This window comes from Hylaeus volcanicus, chromosome 3, assembly GCF_026283585.1.
Source record: "Hylaeus volcanicus isolate JK05 chromosome 3, UHH_iyHylVolc1.0_haploid, whole genome shotgun sequence".
In the NCBI taxonomy this organism is placed as follows: Eukaryota; Metazoa; Arthropoda; class Insecta; order Hymenoptera; family Colletidae; genus Hylaeus; species Hylaeus volcanicus.
This window is the reverse complement of record NC_071978.1, coordinates 25854006-25870860: the sequence shown is the minus strand read 5'-3', so window position 1 is coordinate 25870860 and position 16855 is coordinate 25854006. Positions and strand designations below refer to the sequence as shown.

Below are 16855 nucleotides of genomic sequence, written 5' to 3'. Positions count from 1 at the left end.
TGGTGCGCTAGGGCGAAGATAACACTTATAGTTCGAAATCTCCGGATCAAAGGAGTAATAGGCTAGAACCTCGCTGCTCTCGAGCTCTATGAGCTGAGCTCACAATCACTGTCGAGAGGGCACGTTGAATAAAGAATGGCAGTGATCGAGGATAACATCGACTGCAAATGGAATTATGTATTCACGGCTGAGCCCTCTCCGTGGCAATACTTCCTGTGCTAGACAATAATCGATAATGGTGGGAATCAGGGATCAATTATATCCGTGGTAAACCAGCACAGATGAAATTTAATGGCTTTATAGGCGATGTTTTATTGGAAGAAGAGGTTCGATTCGATCATTTACAGGTCAGATTTGTTGGAGTTCATTTTTATTCACGTACAAAGAAAAATAGAAAAATGTTCAACATTTAACGTTCTTTACTTTTATATTTGATATTGTTCTGGCAAAGGTCTGAAAGGGTTAAGCACGAGCCAAACGGTACCTTGCTATAGTTTTGCGAGAATCGAGAAGGACTCTGAATATTCGCTGCACGAGGAACCATTCTCTATGCACTTTCGACCTACACGTTTATTTTTAGATTTTGGATTAATCCTCTGGGAAATATCGAATCCACTGCAGACTTTTCGCGGCGCGGTATTACTCTTCCTTCCATTTCTCTCCGCGCCGAGTCACCTCCGAGCAAGAGGTACACCTGGACCGTGCTCCGGATGCGTCGAATAGAGAATAACTCTTCGCAGAACCGTACCTTCCGACTCACTTTGCATCTCACGATAGAATCTAAAAAGGAGTTACCACAACGCTCGAAACCTTCTATCTTATTTTAAACACATTGTCGGTCATCCAACAATTCGGCTCCGGAGCAGGTCAACCGTGTTCGCGCGGCCTGGTCCGGGAGATTTCAGGTCGACGGGAATTTTCAGGAGCACTGCCATCGAAAAAGTGCACAAGGACGTTGACGGCTCGCTGGCGGATCCGTTCGTATAACTGAATAAGCTCCGTAACAACGAAGGCGGCTAGTCTCGAGGCGGGAGCCACTTACTCATTCGCTCCCGGATTGTTGGACAGGTAATTAGAGGAGCAACGTTTCGCCCATGGGCCTAATTATAAAAGGGATCTTTCCGCTTCTCTCTTCATCAGCCTATTTCCGTCGCTCTCCCTTTGCAACTTCGACGGCCATGCTTGACGGAAACAAGGGAGAGAGAGAGAGAGATAGTAACAGAGAGTAAAAAAGACGGGTAACGAGAGTCCCCCAATGGCAGGAGCTCTGGGGCAGGTGCAAACGTTGTCGTCTACCGTTCCTGACCGATTATGATGTATCGATATCGCGCTGGGCTACACCGAACCAGTCTATCGTCCGACGGTTAATACCCGCGCCTTTGCATGAAAATGGAGGTAATATTGGTGGCTAGGTTGGGAGGGAGATTGAGCAAATGACGTGATGCTTCGAAAGATCCCGCGTGCGGCAGAATCGACGATCGGAATATCGAGTGGCGTTAAATACGCGACACTGAAGTTAATTGCGAGTTGGGTGTCTCGCGCCTGGCGACTTTTCCGATAACGTGCATTTATGACGACGGTATACCAAGGATTTTTTTATAATTTTTTCATATTTTTAATTATGATGTTTTCATATTTATGAATATTATGTTATTTACATTAACATCTTCCTCAGAAAAATTCTATGGTTACGATAAATGTGTTAAATCTTAATATAACATAACTCTAGATGTGCATCTTCCATACTGCCTATTTTAATCAGAAAATGTTCGAGCATCCAATATTAAACTCAACCATCGTTAACATAGAAATACAGTGTTGTCATGCACGAAATAAATCTTAACTCGATCCAAATAAAATTTTAATTTGATCAACACACCGAGTAACCTTAGAAATGAAATGCAGCAGTCATCTCAGGTTGAACAATGCTATAGTTTCGCATTATTTTGTGCTCGAAATTGGACCGCGTCAAAGATATTGCCCTCGTTTGGATCAAACGAACTGGGCGAAATTCTAAAGCGTCGAGCAATTTTATCCACGGAACGGCTTGGACATTTAACTGACCCTATAGTCGCGCCTCGGTTCAGCTTCTTTGCTATTTGCATGAAATTGCTCGGATCGCTTTGATCGTCCGGAGACCAAAGGCCAGAATACACATTCGAGAGCCTCGACGTTTAATGGAGACGTAAGGAATGGTGGCAATGTACAGCGACGACTCAAACGGGTTATTTGACTGTTCGGTGACGCTTCAAACCAAACCAAGATTGTCGAAAGCACTGATTGAACCTTGAGATGGAGCTATGCTAATTGAAATCTTGGAGTGACCTCTGCACGGTGAAAGAATCCGAACGATTTTTAATTTAATTAACGCTCGACAGTGGACGGAAAACTTGAGACGAGCGGCTCGGTGTCAAAGCGAGCTTTTTAATCACGTTTCGAGACTTTGTTTTGGAGTCGTTCTCGAATAAACTGAAACAAAATCGCGGGAACGTGTAACATGCGATACAAGTTCATAAAACTCGGTATTTATTACGTAATAAAATATACTTCAACTTATGTTTCTATTCGTTATTTATGTATATAAAAATATCAAAGTTTTTTGCAAAACGTGCGAAAGAGGAAGAGAGTTCAGACTGAAACCAGCCAAACAACAACGCGTCGGACATCAAAGTATTCATGACCTCTTTCATGTAAAGGAAATTCAGCCATGGTATCCTCGCATTCGAAACTCAATTTCCGGATACCGTACGCGGTGTTAAGAAATTCAAATTATAATACTGCTGAATCCTCATACCGAGATCCACTTGCTCGAGAGAAATGTTTCATTCATCAAACTGCATACGTAAGACAGTTACCTACATCAAATTTCCTTGGGTCAAAGAATGTCTATTACTTCCAAGATAAATGATCGCGGTTACGAATTCAATCGTCGTGTGGAACATTTCATGATTAGAATCCTCCAGGTAAGTCAGGTTCCGTTATAGGCTAGCCTCGAGCTGATATATCGATGCACGTCGTGTTTAAAAAATTCTATAATAATTGTGAAAGTGGCGCGAGTCTATTTATCGAGGTATAAAAAGTTTTGCATTTGAAATGGCTGGAAAAATGTTGGAGGGTCCATTGGGGTAGTTGAATGAAATTGATGTTCGTCGATAAACATATTTATTTGACGTGTAAGGAATATTGATATTACCTCGAGGAAGACGTATTTATCAGCCATGAATACTCACGCCATTCTCATGAGTACAGGATTTCAAAAGTATAAAGTTGAACGACAGAAAGGCAAGTATGCGACTCGGTGTAGGCCCTGAGTGCCAGTTAGGTTACTGTAGACAATTAACAACGTGTTATGACTAGCAAATTTTTTAGATAATTCAAGAAATCAAATTCATTTGAATATATTCATATTACTCTTTCTTTCAACAATCACACCTAGGTAAATACAATATTAAAGGAAATTTACCTCGCATGCACTAAAACTCCTGTTTTTCAAGCATTGCTGACAGAAGATTCATTTCTTCAAAAACAACTCTCCTATGGAACCGTTCGAATACCGTTTCCACGTCTGATGTTGGCCAACTTCGAGGAGGAAATTTACATTTTTCGGGGACCCGCGTTGTTCGCCGACTTGGACTCCGCGCCCTTAAAGTTTGGCCACATTTTTCAAACTTACGGCACACCAGGTCCGTAACTATTTCGCAGCCCGTTAACTCGGGCTCTAGCTCCCGTATCGCGATTCCTGGTGGACTTTCTTCGAGCATCGTATGCCTTGTGTAGGTACGTACTTCAAGTTTTGCTCTTGCAAGCAGGAGTTCACGACACCGATCGCGCGGCGGTTACGTGCAGGTCGTATATTTATTCTGGGGACACGGCAATATTTCCTACCGGGCATCCCCTGCTCTCCCATATATTTACTTCTCACGCTTAGCGGTTTGTAAATAAGCCAAACTACTTGGGAATCATTGCCAGAAACTTTCGGGAAGGATCTCTGGCGGAGCAACTTCACCAGTGCGAATGTAAATAGCCGATCGTCTAAGAAGTTCGCCCTCGAATTCGAAGGAAGAAAATTCTAGAATTGCGTTGCTGTATGTGATCGAATTTCTAAAACTCATATACTACCGTATAAAATGTAATTCAAGGACTTGGAGTGCAAGAATTGGCATACTTCCGCGATAGGCAGTGTCCATCAGTCGAACAATCTCGAAACCTTTTTGCCCGCCTAAAATGTTAAGAGCAGACCCGTCAGACGTTCAGGCATAAATCACCATTAAAACGTTTCGGTACGTTTCTTGACATTATAAATGGCCGCGATTTAAATAAAACGCGCGAGGGCTACTCGTTCTTCTTCTAAACGAACGTCGAAAACCGCGGCTCGATCCCTCATCGTTTTTCGTTTCACTCCGATGAAAATTTGGGGAACTTCCACGCGCGAGATGATGAAGATGCCACGGCGTTCTCTAACCAAGTCCTGTGGGAATTTCTACCTTCGCGACAGATTATTAATCATTTCAATGCTGCCAGGGGCCAACACCCAGAGGAACGCATTTAGAACTTTGGTGAATGAAATTTATACTGTCGTCTAGAATAACGTATAGGTAGCTAGTTAATTCGGATCGCGATTTCCATCTCGACATGGAAACGACGAAAGTTTCGCGTTTATATCGCGCAGCTACGAAACGGATTATTAACAAATCGCGCTGACAAACAGCGTACTGTTCAGGACACGCCAGACTGGTCAGATCGCAGCTTGATGTCATCCTCTCCAATTAAAACTTTGCTAATTATCTGTAGGGTTGTCAACCTGGGCAATTTGACGTTCGTTGAACTTCTTTTGGTGTACACGATTGTTAACAATGCTTTTTAAAGCATTTTTAGTGACAATTATTAAGGTAGAATTTAAAGTTAATCGTACTGATAAATTCATTTGTCTCTATATTCGAATTTCAAAGATGTTAAAACTTGTAGCGTAGTTACTATACGAGTACTGAGAGCGCTCTAAATATTCTAATATCTCTGCAGTCATATTCAACCACAAATTCTAATCAAATAGCATCAAATTATATTTTAATTGCGTTAAAAATGCGAAAGTCGTTACAGTAATTGTACTAACTGCTCCAGCAAGCTCAAACGCTTACGCAAATATAGAAACAGCAGACATCTCTGACGCAGATAATTAACCGCTACATTAAAAAGGTTACGCGGAGAAGGAAGAGTCGAATTTATACAGTCGTTCCGATACGCGTAAAACTCGCAGAGTTTTTTTCCCCCTCATTTAAAACTAAAGTCCATTTGCTGATCCGTAATTAAGAGCTTTTTCAATTACCCGTATTGCGCGATTGCTGTGCGAAAGGTACGAATTACAACTAGTCATAAAACATCGGGCCCAATTTCCATTATCAGATACGCGGTCAGCATGATTCACTGGTAGCTACGAGTAGAATTTCCCCTCGAACCGTTCTCCACCGATTCGACGGCTAATTTAGGAGTGGAAACCCTTTCCAAAATTAAACGAAACAGTTACTCGTTGGAACTCGTGGCAAACACTTTTATCATTTCGTATTCGAATGGAACAGGTTATGGGCTGGAAGGAAAATTACGATCTCTCGTTGCATTGATAACCTACGCAGAAGATTAATCTGAAGAAGATTCTTTCCTCTGCCATGAGAAAAAGTGACAATTTTCCAAAAATAAACAATGAAACCCATCTTCTGTAGGAAGTACACAATGATCATGAAATGGTCGAACTCGTGAAAGTAAGAGATAATCCGAGTCGCAAACCTAACCAGCTACAAAACGTTAACAACGTGGCGTAGGTGCACCTTGGATGCGAGTATGTAAGTGTAAGCCACTGCAGAGAGGAAATGAGACAGCTGATAGGTTGAGCCGACAAGGCTTACTGTCGCAGAACAGAAAAACGTTTTTCCTCTTGGCAAAACCTCGGTCGCAAGCCTCTCGAGTGCTACTCCTCTCAGTTAACTCTTTGACTGCGAATGGCGTATATATCGTCCTCAAAATCGGGTTCAGAGAAACTTTTTAAAGAATATCACCTTACAGAGAATGACAAGACGATACTTTTTTATATGTTTTTAACATTCGACTGTTGGAGCGATGCCCCTTGGAATTTTCGGGAAAAATCGTCAGGTTTGAAACGGTTAAATGTTCGTACTTGCTCGCACGCGGGGTGCGTGTGCACGCTTCAGCGAAAGGGTGGGGCGCGTGTTTCCGCGAATCAATATCCGCGGTTATGGATGTTGTTTTCCGTCTCTCGGTAATGCGATGCAAAAATCTTGACGTCTGAGAGCCGCGGCGTATAATCGGAAAGGCGTGCGAACCGATGTGACTCTAATCCCTACAGCTCTGAAAGCTCAACTCGCGCGAACACGCGCAGCTGATCTCGATGGAAGATGTGCCATAGCAGACTGAGTATTACCGAGTTCTGTGTTATATAATCCATTTTTTTTCTATAATTTCACTATGCGAATATTCTCTCGAGTTAACTTTCAGACGTACAATTTGATTGTAAATAGAAAAGGATTAGAATTGATAAGTATTTAATTTAATTGTCAAAATAACTGCCTTCTTGTTACTTTTATATTGATACTTTTATGCAACTGCTTTACTCGAGGTTATCGTAAAATTAGAAATGTATTATAACCCCGATTAAAGCTACTTTTGAAATAATAAGATGAAGTAACCCAATGAAAAGCATATTTGTCACCCCCATGTTGGAACGGGTGAACATTTTTATACAGATGAGAACGTAAGCTAGTTCTATCCTGAATTCGCAATCAGTGGAAAGTATTTGCATACATATTGTCGGCTTTCAAATCGTGGGAGCGTGTTCGCTTCGAAATTGCGAGCGAAGACGACGCCCTAAATCGGCTGCTAGTGCGACGCAATAAAGGGACGATAAAACTTCAGCCTAATTGCGGTAAAAGCGATTACACGGTGTCTTTGTGGTCGGATAAAGAGTATTTTCTCCTCTATGAAATTTAATTTGACGCCGTGTTGACAAAGTAAAGGTGATTACGCGCGACACGTGGCGATTGTTTATTAACGTACGATACTTTCACATTAATGAAAGAACTGTCTTACTCGAACATAATTTCATATGGGTCAGTAACGAATAGAATCGTTTTTTATAATTTATAAATCAACAGATACTATGAATTAAAACAGTTTCACTGACTAATACACGTACCAATATGAACTGCCGCAACTCTGAATACACGTGACGATTAAGCTATCTATATATATTAGTATTACACTAATTTGGAATTCTAAATTGAGCACCGTCGTTCGTTATCGGAGTAAGCGATTGATGTGTACATCAGCACCAATCGTTTCATAATTGTTCAGCGAAAGTACACAAAGTTACCATTGAATCATGCTTATCGTTACAAACGTATCGATTCATAACTTAGTGCATTTATCGTTTGCTGCCCACGAGCAATTAATAATCCCATTAACGTCCAACTAACGTAAAGTTTGAAATAATACTGACAGAATTACAGCAGTCACCTTTATAAATTTAATGCGGACGATTTGTGGGAAGACAAAAGGACAAGTAACCCTTAATCTGCATTATAATTTTGCTCGTTTAAAGTATCAGCAAGGATTAATATAATTCACTGAAGATTAAAAACCCCATGGAACACATGTGGTGCGGGCATGGCTCATTAAAATGAAATGTAGCCGGTTACAGTAGAGTCTCAACGTTCCTTTCTAACTTATGCGAACTGTGAACTACTTGACTTGCCGAGGCAAAGTTTTTATGTAATGTGTGATTGATATTACGTGCCATTAATCGTGGCAAGTTTAAGTGAGAGCTAGATAATTGTGATCTAGTTTAATGAAGACACATGGCGTATACGGCGCATATGGCACGCTTCTAATAAAGAAGAGCGGATAGGAAGTTGGTACCAATTTAATATCTTCCAAAGAGAATGAAATAATGTACCTGGAAGTAGACTACATAAATCTTCTTACCCAGGTACTCATTTCGATTTTTTTCCCCTAATATAAATTTCCTCTCGAGGTAACTTTTAGATATTTCAAGGAACACTGCTTGCTTATAATACAATTTTATCGCGTTGCGAATAGTAAAAGGATCCTCATTCAGCGAACGAAGACAAAATAAAACTAGAGACCAGCATCTATACAGTCGCATCTACCTGAAGGAGTTAATCTTTCTTCGTTCGTTTCACGAAACAGTTTCCAGGACACGAAATAATGGCAAACATGGCAGTTCTAGGAAATAAGATGTGGGTCGACCGATCGGTCGGCCGACACCGAAATGGCCAAGGGTGGAAAAGTTGGATAGTGTATTTTCTAAATCGATTCCCTGGCGAAAGATCCGGGAAGTATGGTAGATGAGGCAAAACCTCCCCAGTCTAACTTCGCAATCGTCTGTCGCGTGATCCGCGTGGTATGGGGCCTCTCATTGTTCCGTAGCAACAAAGGACCCTTTCAATTGAAGAGAACAGGTTGCGTTTCCCAGAGTTTTTCGTCAGTCCGTTGTAACACAGCGCTATAAATCTCTGTCGTGATAGCTTCGCTTTCTTTTAATAGCCACAATAAATTAATTCTTTCGCCGTTCAAAACGCAATCAAGGAAACCTTGAAATGGACCCGAGTTCAGAGTCGCAGAGTTAACGTCGCATATTATTCCCAATAATCTATTTCCTAGGCGCAGAAATTCAAGAAGAAATATTTCTTCGTCGGTTTGTTACGTCAAGATACCAACCTTCTGAATTTGTACGTCTAGTGTTTTATTTCGATAGACACTGAACTGTTGTCTTTGACAGGTATGAGACGTGTACGTTGTTTGGTCAGGCTGGTTTGTTTGTCTCGATTCTCCAATCCGTGGAGACTGTTCAAACTTAGATTAGCATATCAGCCGGTAGATATTGGATCTATCTTATGGACGAGTTTAATCCAAAGGCTCATCTTACGGAAGACAGTTTCTATTTGGAAGGCTAAAGACGGGATTAACTGATTGATGAGTGTCCACAACGAGAATCGTTAATATTTAACACGTATTTATTTCTAAACCTATGTTGTTTCAATCATACATCCTCAAGAGGCTCAGTATATGATTGAAATTTAGTTAATGTCAAACGAAAAGCAAACAATATATTAAATAAAAAAAGAAGTTGATGCTCGAAAGCTTCCTTCTCTTCGATTTCTAGTCCTATTCATTCCTGTTCGGGGCGTGCAGCCTGATAAATCTGATGCTCAACTTTCGAAGCCTTGGCAAAAAGTACACACAAAGAAAGATTAGTGTTTCCCGTTGGCGAGAAATATTTCTTGTCACGGTGGCTTTGTCGCTGTATAAAAATCGCGCCAGAACGCGCAACGAATCCCTCTGTCCGTGCGGATAATTGAGAAACAGCTATTGCTCGACCGTAAACCTTCAAATGGAAAAATACGCAGTGTCTCGGTCAGTTTTGTTAGGACCTTTCTGCACGCCAACCGGAAATAACTCACGATCGCGAACGCTACCGGAGGTAGATACCCCGGAAATCTGACCGTACGAGGTGATATTTCAGCGAAAGCGTGGCGATAAATCGGATGACTTATTATCGGGTGTAATCTCCCGACTGAAGGAAGATATGTGCGAGCACCGACTTTCGGAAATATATTCTTCTCAAAAAAAAATACTGTACCGTCTTGTTAACGTTTCCTTTGGGTCGAAGCAAAATTCAAATTGATAGGAGTGTGGAAATCAAGCAAATTAATTATGCAAGTTGACGTTCTACATTATATTTAAAAAAAAATCTTCCATCACTTCTCTTCGTGCTCTGGAAGCTTTCTTGATCGTGGATTGCACCAAGCTGCGTTGCTTCAAAACGATTTACCGTCGCTCATTTAGCCCAAGTAAAAACGACACATTTGCCATTCCTAGACAAGTGAAACGTGGTTCCGTCGCGGTGGCGTATCGATTCGAATCGTAGGCAGTAACGAAGTGAAGTGAGACTGATTTCATTATACGCTACACTGTCACCGAGCGTGCTAGTCGTAATCATGATTGACGAGACGATGTATTATACACGTTAGCACGACGTTTTCGGTGCAAGCTATTCGTAAATTATATAACGGGTGCACATGGTGCCAAACTCGGAGTATCGTGGTTGAGAATTGCATCTCGGGTACTTCCACTTAGCTGATTGCACGTAAGAATTGAGACATTGAGAATTGAACATTTTTAATATCGAGTGTCAAATAATAAATCATATGAAACCGTTTAATTTTACTTTATGAGATTTTCTTCCCATCTAAAATTGTTTTGAGGACGTAGCATATTCTACCTTATTGCAAAATTATTTATTACTCAAAGAGTGAACTGAAGTATGGGTAAAACTCTGAATATCGCTGGAACTAGTGCTTTTCTTTTAATATATGAACGTTGCTACCTTCTTGACTGCGTGAAATTGATCAATCTCTCAAGTTCGTACCTACAGTGTAATTACGTCTCGCGTAGATGTGTCTACGCGTTTCGTGTTCACCTTTTCACATCATGTACAAGAGAATATAATTAAATTACGAACGGTGTATGGTTGCGCATGATGTACATGTAAATACATGCATGCATATAAGACCGGAGCCAAAGAAGAGGGGCAAGGGTTGGAAATGGAGGAAGTAGCTCTGAGAAGCGAATCTCGATAAGCTCGGTATACCACTCCTAATTAAGGTTCACTTTGGATTTCCACTTTACAAGGTGGTAACCGAGCCACTATGATGGAACTGAAAACGAGGCCGTACGAGTTTCCGTCTCATTCCGTATCGAAACATTCGCAACGCTGGAGGGAAACTTTTGAATAAGAATTCGGGAAAGGTAAGCTTTCGGTGAAATGAGTCGGTGAATGCTCTTTTACTGTCGTGATTTCGCTAAGGTCGACGGTGAAAGTGACGAACGTTTCAATTACTATGCAATACAAAGTAAGCCACACCTTTTCAAGTAAATTGATAGTTGAAGAAACGATTGTTTATTATTCAAGATAGTTACTTTTAAACTCATTGTACTTTTATTCAATATGCAAAACCATATTTACTTCATACATGTATGTATATGTAACACGAGGCAATATTTTAGATTTTATTTTGAATGTGAGTATCACCAGAGAGGCAACCTTGGTTTGCAAGATGGAATTAATTTTCATATTTCATAATTTCATGTTTCATAATAATCTCTACGTGACAACCAAAAGGAGTAGCAGATCAAGATTTCCGAACACCAAGCTAGTTATAAAACATAGGCGATCCGGAGTAAAGCACTCCTTTCCTTCCCACCCTTCGATTCTTCAACCAAACGCACAGGTTACCGCTTCCGAGACCCTTTTCCCATTCTCACCCTCGAGCTCGCTACCATCTTCCGTCCTCAACCCTCGAGCCCACTACACTCTTCCACTCTTTCCCTTAAGTCCATCTCCACCTCTCACTTACACCTTCAAGATTGGAACGACCTCCAACTTGTGCCTTCTACGCGACCTGTCGATCCATCAATCATAACCACTGGAAAATCAATGTAACGAAGTTATGGATATCGACTGATAGGTCGCTTCCCCCAAAAATCATTTTACTGCTCGTCTGCCACATGCTTTGAAGTGTGCCAAAGCTCGTCCCTCGATTGTCGTTAACGCTGACGTCCCGCAGCCACTTTTCCCCGTAAAATAAATTCTTAAGGCACGAGAATTGCAGTCCCGAATAAAAATAGTCGGCCATTGGTTGGACCGAAAGTAGACAGGCAGGACTTACCTTGAGGTAGGACGGTGAGCAAAAGGACTATTTGGAGACCGGCGCTGACCATACAAAGCTTTATTCGCATCTGCGGTAGACCCCTCGTCTGGTTCGCCATGGCGAATGAATTTTGCAGGCCGGTGCAGGTCGACATCTCGTATTCGCCAAGGGTCGGCCAACCCGAAATTCGGTCTCCGTCGTTTCTCCTATTCCCGGATGATTCTTGTCCGTTTCTCTCCCCGTTGCACTGCACAATTCCGTGCCACTTTTAGCTGCGATCACCGTCGCGAACGTCACCGGGAAACTCAACGTCGCGCGCTCTTTCACTGATTATAATCATGGTGCCAAGTGCCGGCTGAAGTACATTCTCGGGGCGAATAGTTCGCTAGTCACACCACGCATTTATTAACGGACCCGCTCCGTCGCTACCGAACGTTTCCCCGTCACTTTCCATGCACGACAAGTCTAAGTGTATGTCGCCTCGACTTCCGAGAATACTTGCCTCGTATCGATAGCGGGGCTCTAGGTCCGCGTCGGGCTTTCCCACGCCTCGGGCATGCTCGCGTTAAACCCCTGAAAATAATTTTTCCTTAATCACAGCCAATCGGACAGACTGCTTTTCTATATTCGTAATATTTACGTTTGGGCGACGTTTTTACGTTATGCGCGTTATACAAAAGAAGCACGATTTCCTAACGCTCAACCGCGTTATAGGGGAGTCTGCCTTGCTTACGCTCTCGCCCGCCATGTGTTTGACTCGTACTACTAGCCAATGCGTTGAACCGTAGGCGTGAGCTCGTCGCCAGCACGCGTTATCAAGAAATTTAATTTCGCTCCAATTCCAACAATTACTTTTCAATAAAAATGTCGAATCAATATTTACCCATCGAAATTTTCAAATTTTCTCATTTTCACGATAAACGACGTCTAATATATTATTTCATCGCGGGTTCTCTGGAAATATTATCTTTAAACGACCGCGAACAAAAATATCACGCGTTCCCGCGGTTCGGAGAGTACAATGCATTTCCTGAGGAATCAGATTGTCGTTTCCGAGATGTTGCGATACCACTGAAAGAAGAAAATCTTCCCACGAGCCGGTACCGCTGTTGATTACAATACTCTTTTTGTACGGAGCACGCGATAACGGTATGATTCACGAGCATCTCGAAAGTTCTCTTAATTTGCGACGTGGTTTTCGGTAAGTGGACGAGGAATTTCGCGTAACCCCATCGGCAAGACGTGCCTCGACTGAAAACGAATTGTCGCCGGCTTCCCAACAACTGCTGGCGCTCGAACTTCCGTAAATTATTCTCGAGAAGAATTCGAGAGTAGGAACTTCAAAAACTGAATTGTTACAAGATTAATCAGAAACGATAGGGAAATCACAGGGATTTAACCGTGCCAGTAACAAAAAATAAGGTTAGAAAAATAATTCTCTTCTACAACATTCCTCCCCCAAAATCATTGCAATCGTGTTACAAAAAATTTCAGTGCCATAAAACACAAGCATATTTATCTAGCCTTCTTCAGCTGAGATACCCCGTGTACCACGTACACGATCCCTAAACGCGTAAACTTCCGGCGTTTGGCACCCCTCGACCACCATACACGGCCACCCACGCGTAAAGAGAACTTTCAGGATTTCATTTGTCTGTAAAAACGACGGGGAAAGGCGAAGGGATCAAAAACGTGACGGAACATGGAAATCACATTTCCTACCCGCCGCGAAAACACGTTCCCGCAAAATCTACATCCGGTACAGTTCCAATACTGACTCCTGTAACTTGTCGATACGAACGTACCTACGATTGCGGTCGGTACCTGTCGCTCGGTGCCATTTATCAATTACACGCCGTCGTTCTAGTCTCGCGATCTGGCGCGCATCGAGCGAGCTGACGGTCGTTTTAGCAAAATTCTCGTTGTATCCAGGCAAGCTTAGGTGGAGGTCGTTTCTCGCGAGTCCGAACGTACGCGCTCGGTTCACAGGTGTTCGATCTATAACGTGTACTCGACGGAGTCCAGCCGTTTCCTCGTCGGTATTTATCCACGAAGCAGCGACGTTTCACTGTCACGGATGCACTTTCTCGTTTTACGTAGCCACCAAGTGCGTTCCCCAGAGCTTGGGTTCCTTCACCTTCGATCCGACGAGGTGTTCTCGCCGGGACACGAATCCCGCTGTACGCGAACGAAGGAGGATCGCGAGGGAAGTTCGTCGACCCGTAACTTTAGAGGCAAAGTGTTCGTCAATTCCATGAATGAATCGTACCTGGCCGTTGCCACGGGGTTGTATCAGCACGATCGCACCGCGGTTAATCGCGTCTGAGGGATGAGGGCTGTCGTGCTATCGCGATTCTTGGACGCACCGCGGGCCTGCGTTCGCAGCCTGAACGGCCGCGTGCATCGTCTTCTTCGTTCCACTACTGTCCACTGTATCCTCCATTTCGTGTTATCAAGCACCACCTTCTTCGCTACCTCCTACTTCACCGGAGCGCAACACGGTACTGCCCGGTATCCAGGCAACTTGGCCAAGCGTGCTGCTCCCACCTTTTTTCCTGGTGCTCTTACATCAAATCACGAGCTTCGGTTTCCTCGTTTCGTTCGTCGCGCGTTCGCCTCGCTTATCCCCGAGCGAGCGCATTCTTGTTTACCCGTCCAAGAACTACCAGGCTCGCGTCGACGATCGCATCCTCGCGTCTCGGGTGAACTAGGACGACACCCCGGGTCCACGTTGGCATCGCCTCATGGTATCTCGGGTGTTCGCGTCGCGGAAAACGGTCGACGATCACCTGTCGTCGAGGTCTCGGTGGTCGATCACTGGTAATCGCGTACGAGCATCCGAGGTCGCACGCCACCGGCCGCTATCAGGTAAAGTCAAGCCGGTGTGGCACGGTGACTGAACGACGGTTACGAACGAACTGGGCTACGTTCGCTGAAGCACTATCACACGCGGCCACGTTACGGTGTCTACAGGCAGGCGTAGGAGACTCGCGGTAGACTGAGACAGCGGTCGAGAAGAAGGTGAAGCGGACAGAGGCGAGGCGTGTGCGCGGATAGAGCCAAAGGGGCAACAGCTAGATAGATATAGAACGGGAGAGAGAGGAGAGAGAAAGGTTGCGATCGTAAGAGAGACAGGGAGAGCGTCAGAGTGTGTCAGGGGGATGAGAGTGTAAGAGTGGGCGAGTGAAAAAGTGTGCGAGAGAGTAATAGACAAAGACAGAGAATAGGGGGGAGAAAACCGCCTCGTTCTGTGATCGGGTATCCAAACGGAACTGAAAGTACCCTGAAATAGGAGGCGGTCGGGGGTCGTGTACGAGCTGCCGGTCGAGCTCTCGCGACTCGCAGCTACCGCCGCGATATAGACGCGAAGGAAGGCTCACCGCGATGGGTACCAACCTTCCCCACCCCTCTTCAACCCCTAACCGTTCGCCATCCCTTCCATGGGTCGCAAGCTCCCCTACCGCTCGCGTTCAGTTCCCACCACGATTTCGCGGGAAGCTGCGGACTGGACCACCACGCAACTAGCGTCCTCCCCACTCCTCTCACGGCTGCCAGCCGAGTTCTCTGGTGAGACAGAGAGGAAGGATCGGGAGAGTGGGTGGCCTGGGGTGGAGGGCTCGAGGACACCATCCCCGAAGCCCACCCCACAGATCAATATTCTGCCCACCACCGTGTACCGGAGAACCTCTGTCCCTTTCTTTCTCGTTCTCCGGGATGCTGGATCCACGCGTCTCCCTCTCGGCCGCCTTGCGAACCCCCATAGCTCGCCACCGTTACCGTGTGACTTCCAAGGTGTGCGTGCCATGCCCCTTTCGTACAGCCGAGGTGTATGGATTCGTGCGTGGGCTCGGAAGTACTTTTACATGTGTACGCGGTGCCCGAGTACGTGAACCCGTAAGCTTGTATGCGCGTTGATTCCGTAGCGACAGTCGCGACCGATGCTCAAGCATGATCCAAGTCCACCCGAGAGGAATTAGCCGTGCTGGGGTCGAGATCCAAAGACCGTTGCCGGGATCGGTCGAGCGCTCTGGTGCCCGCCAAAGCTAACGATTTAAGTGGAACGTACCGGGCTGGCACGGTTCACGAACCGATCGATCGATCTCACACTCGCGTATATCGAACATTAACGATGATAACGAATCGCTGATGAGCCGACGACGCCCCCGTTCGCGGTCGGATTGGAACACGCGAACGATGACACGATGGTTCGGCTATTAGATTCGTTGATACGTCCTCTCGATCGTTGTTTCGAGTACGACGACGTGGGAGGAATGTGGTATTATACGTGTGCACCTCGGTACTTGTTGCACGTGAGAGCTTCTAGGCTCGATGGAATTTATCATGACAGGCGAGGTTGCGTGCGGTTGGCTAACGAAAGCGCGAGGGACTTTATCGATTGATTACGCGTGGGAACGTGAAATTAACGTAATTTTTATTTAAGCGATACTTTACTGCACAGGAACACTGCATATGCCTTTGGTTATCGACAGCTGCGGTTACGCAAGATCGACCCGAGCGTCCTTAAGGCTCTCCTGTCAGGATATTTAAATTATACTTCTTGAATGATGAATTGAAAGCCTGATATGTTACTTAGTTTGAATAAGTGTTTGCTTTTAAATATGTTAATTCATAGAGTAATCGATCTTGCCGATTGGTTACTCCATTATCAATAACGATTCCATACAAAGTTTTACAATTTTACGGCTGAAAGTACTTTCATCCATATTTTTAATTTGTTTTACCGAAACTTGCATAATTTTGTTTTTAATTTCAACATGGTGAAATTTTGACTTATCTGTAGCTGAGTTTTGTATCATTATTTCTGCTGACTTTTGTAGATTTCTCTATTGTAATCTCTTCCGAACTAAGCAGACTGAAAGTAAGCTTCGAAACGAAATCTATAAGAAATGCTACACGATGATTATCTGATTCGTTGAATATACAAAAACGTGTAGCCTACCAAATCTGTGAACATTCTGAAAACATTACTAACTAAATAATCGATCCTTTAATTTGAATCGATCAGCTAGAATACTCTCGTTAATGAAGAACTCGTTTATATCAGCAGCTGATTCCGTAGAAAACGATGTTCGATGCAACATAGAAATCGATTTTCT

The 16855-nt window shown here is 43.9% G+C and overlaps 1 protein-coding gene across 3 annotated transcripts in view; it reads right to left on the bottom strand.

The window, feature by feature from the left end:
* LOC128873658 (neuronal acetylcholine receptor subunit alpha-7) overlaps positions 1-14891 on the bottom strand; it is a 266898-nt gene extending 252007 nt beyond the window's left edge. For all 3 annotated transcript variants that reach the window (XM_054117370.1, XM_054117367.1, XM_054117368.1), the window contains exons 1-2: positions 13544-14891; positions 11757-12311 (exon numbers count right to left, since the gene is read on the bottom strand). In XM_054117370.1, coding sequence (XP_053973345.1) covers positions 11757-11892 — 136 coding nt within the window. In that variant the 5' untranslated portion in view covers positions 11893-12311; positions 13544-14891. The remainder of the gene's footprint in view (positions 1-11756; positions 12312-13543) is intronic.
* Between the last annotated feature and the right edge of the window lie 1964 nt (positions 14892-16855).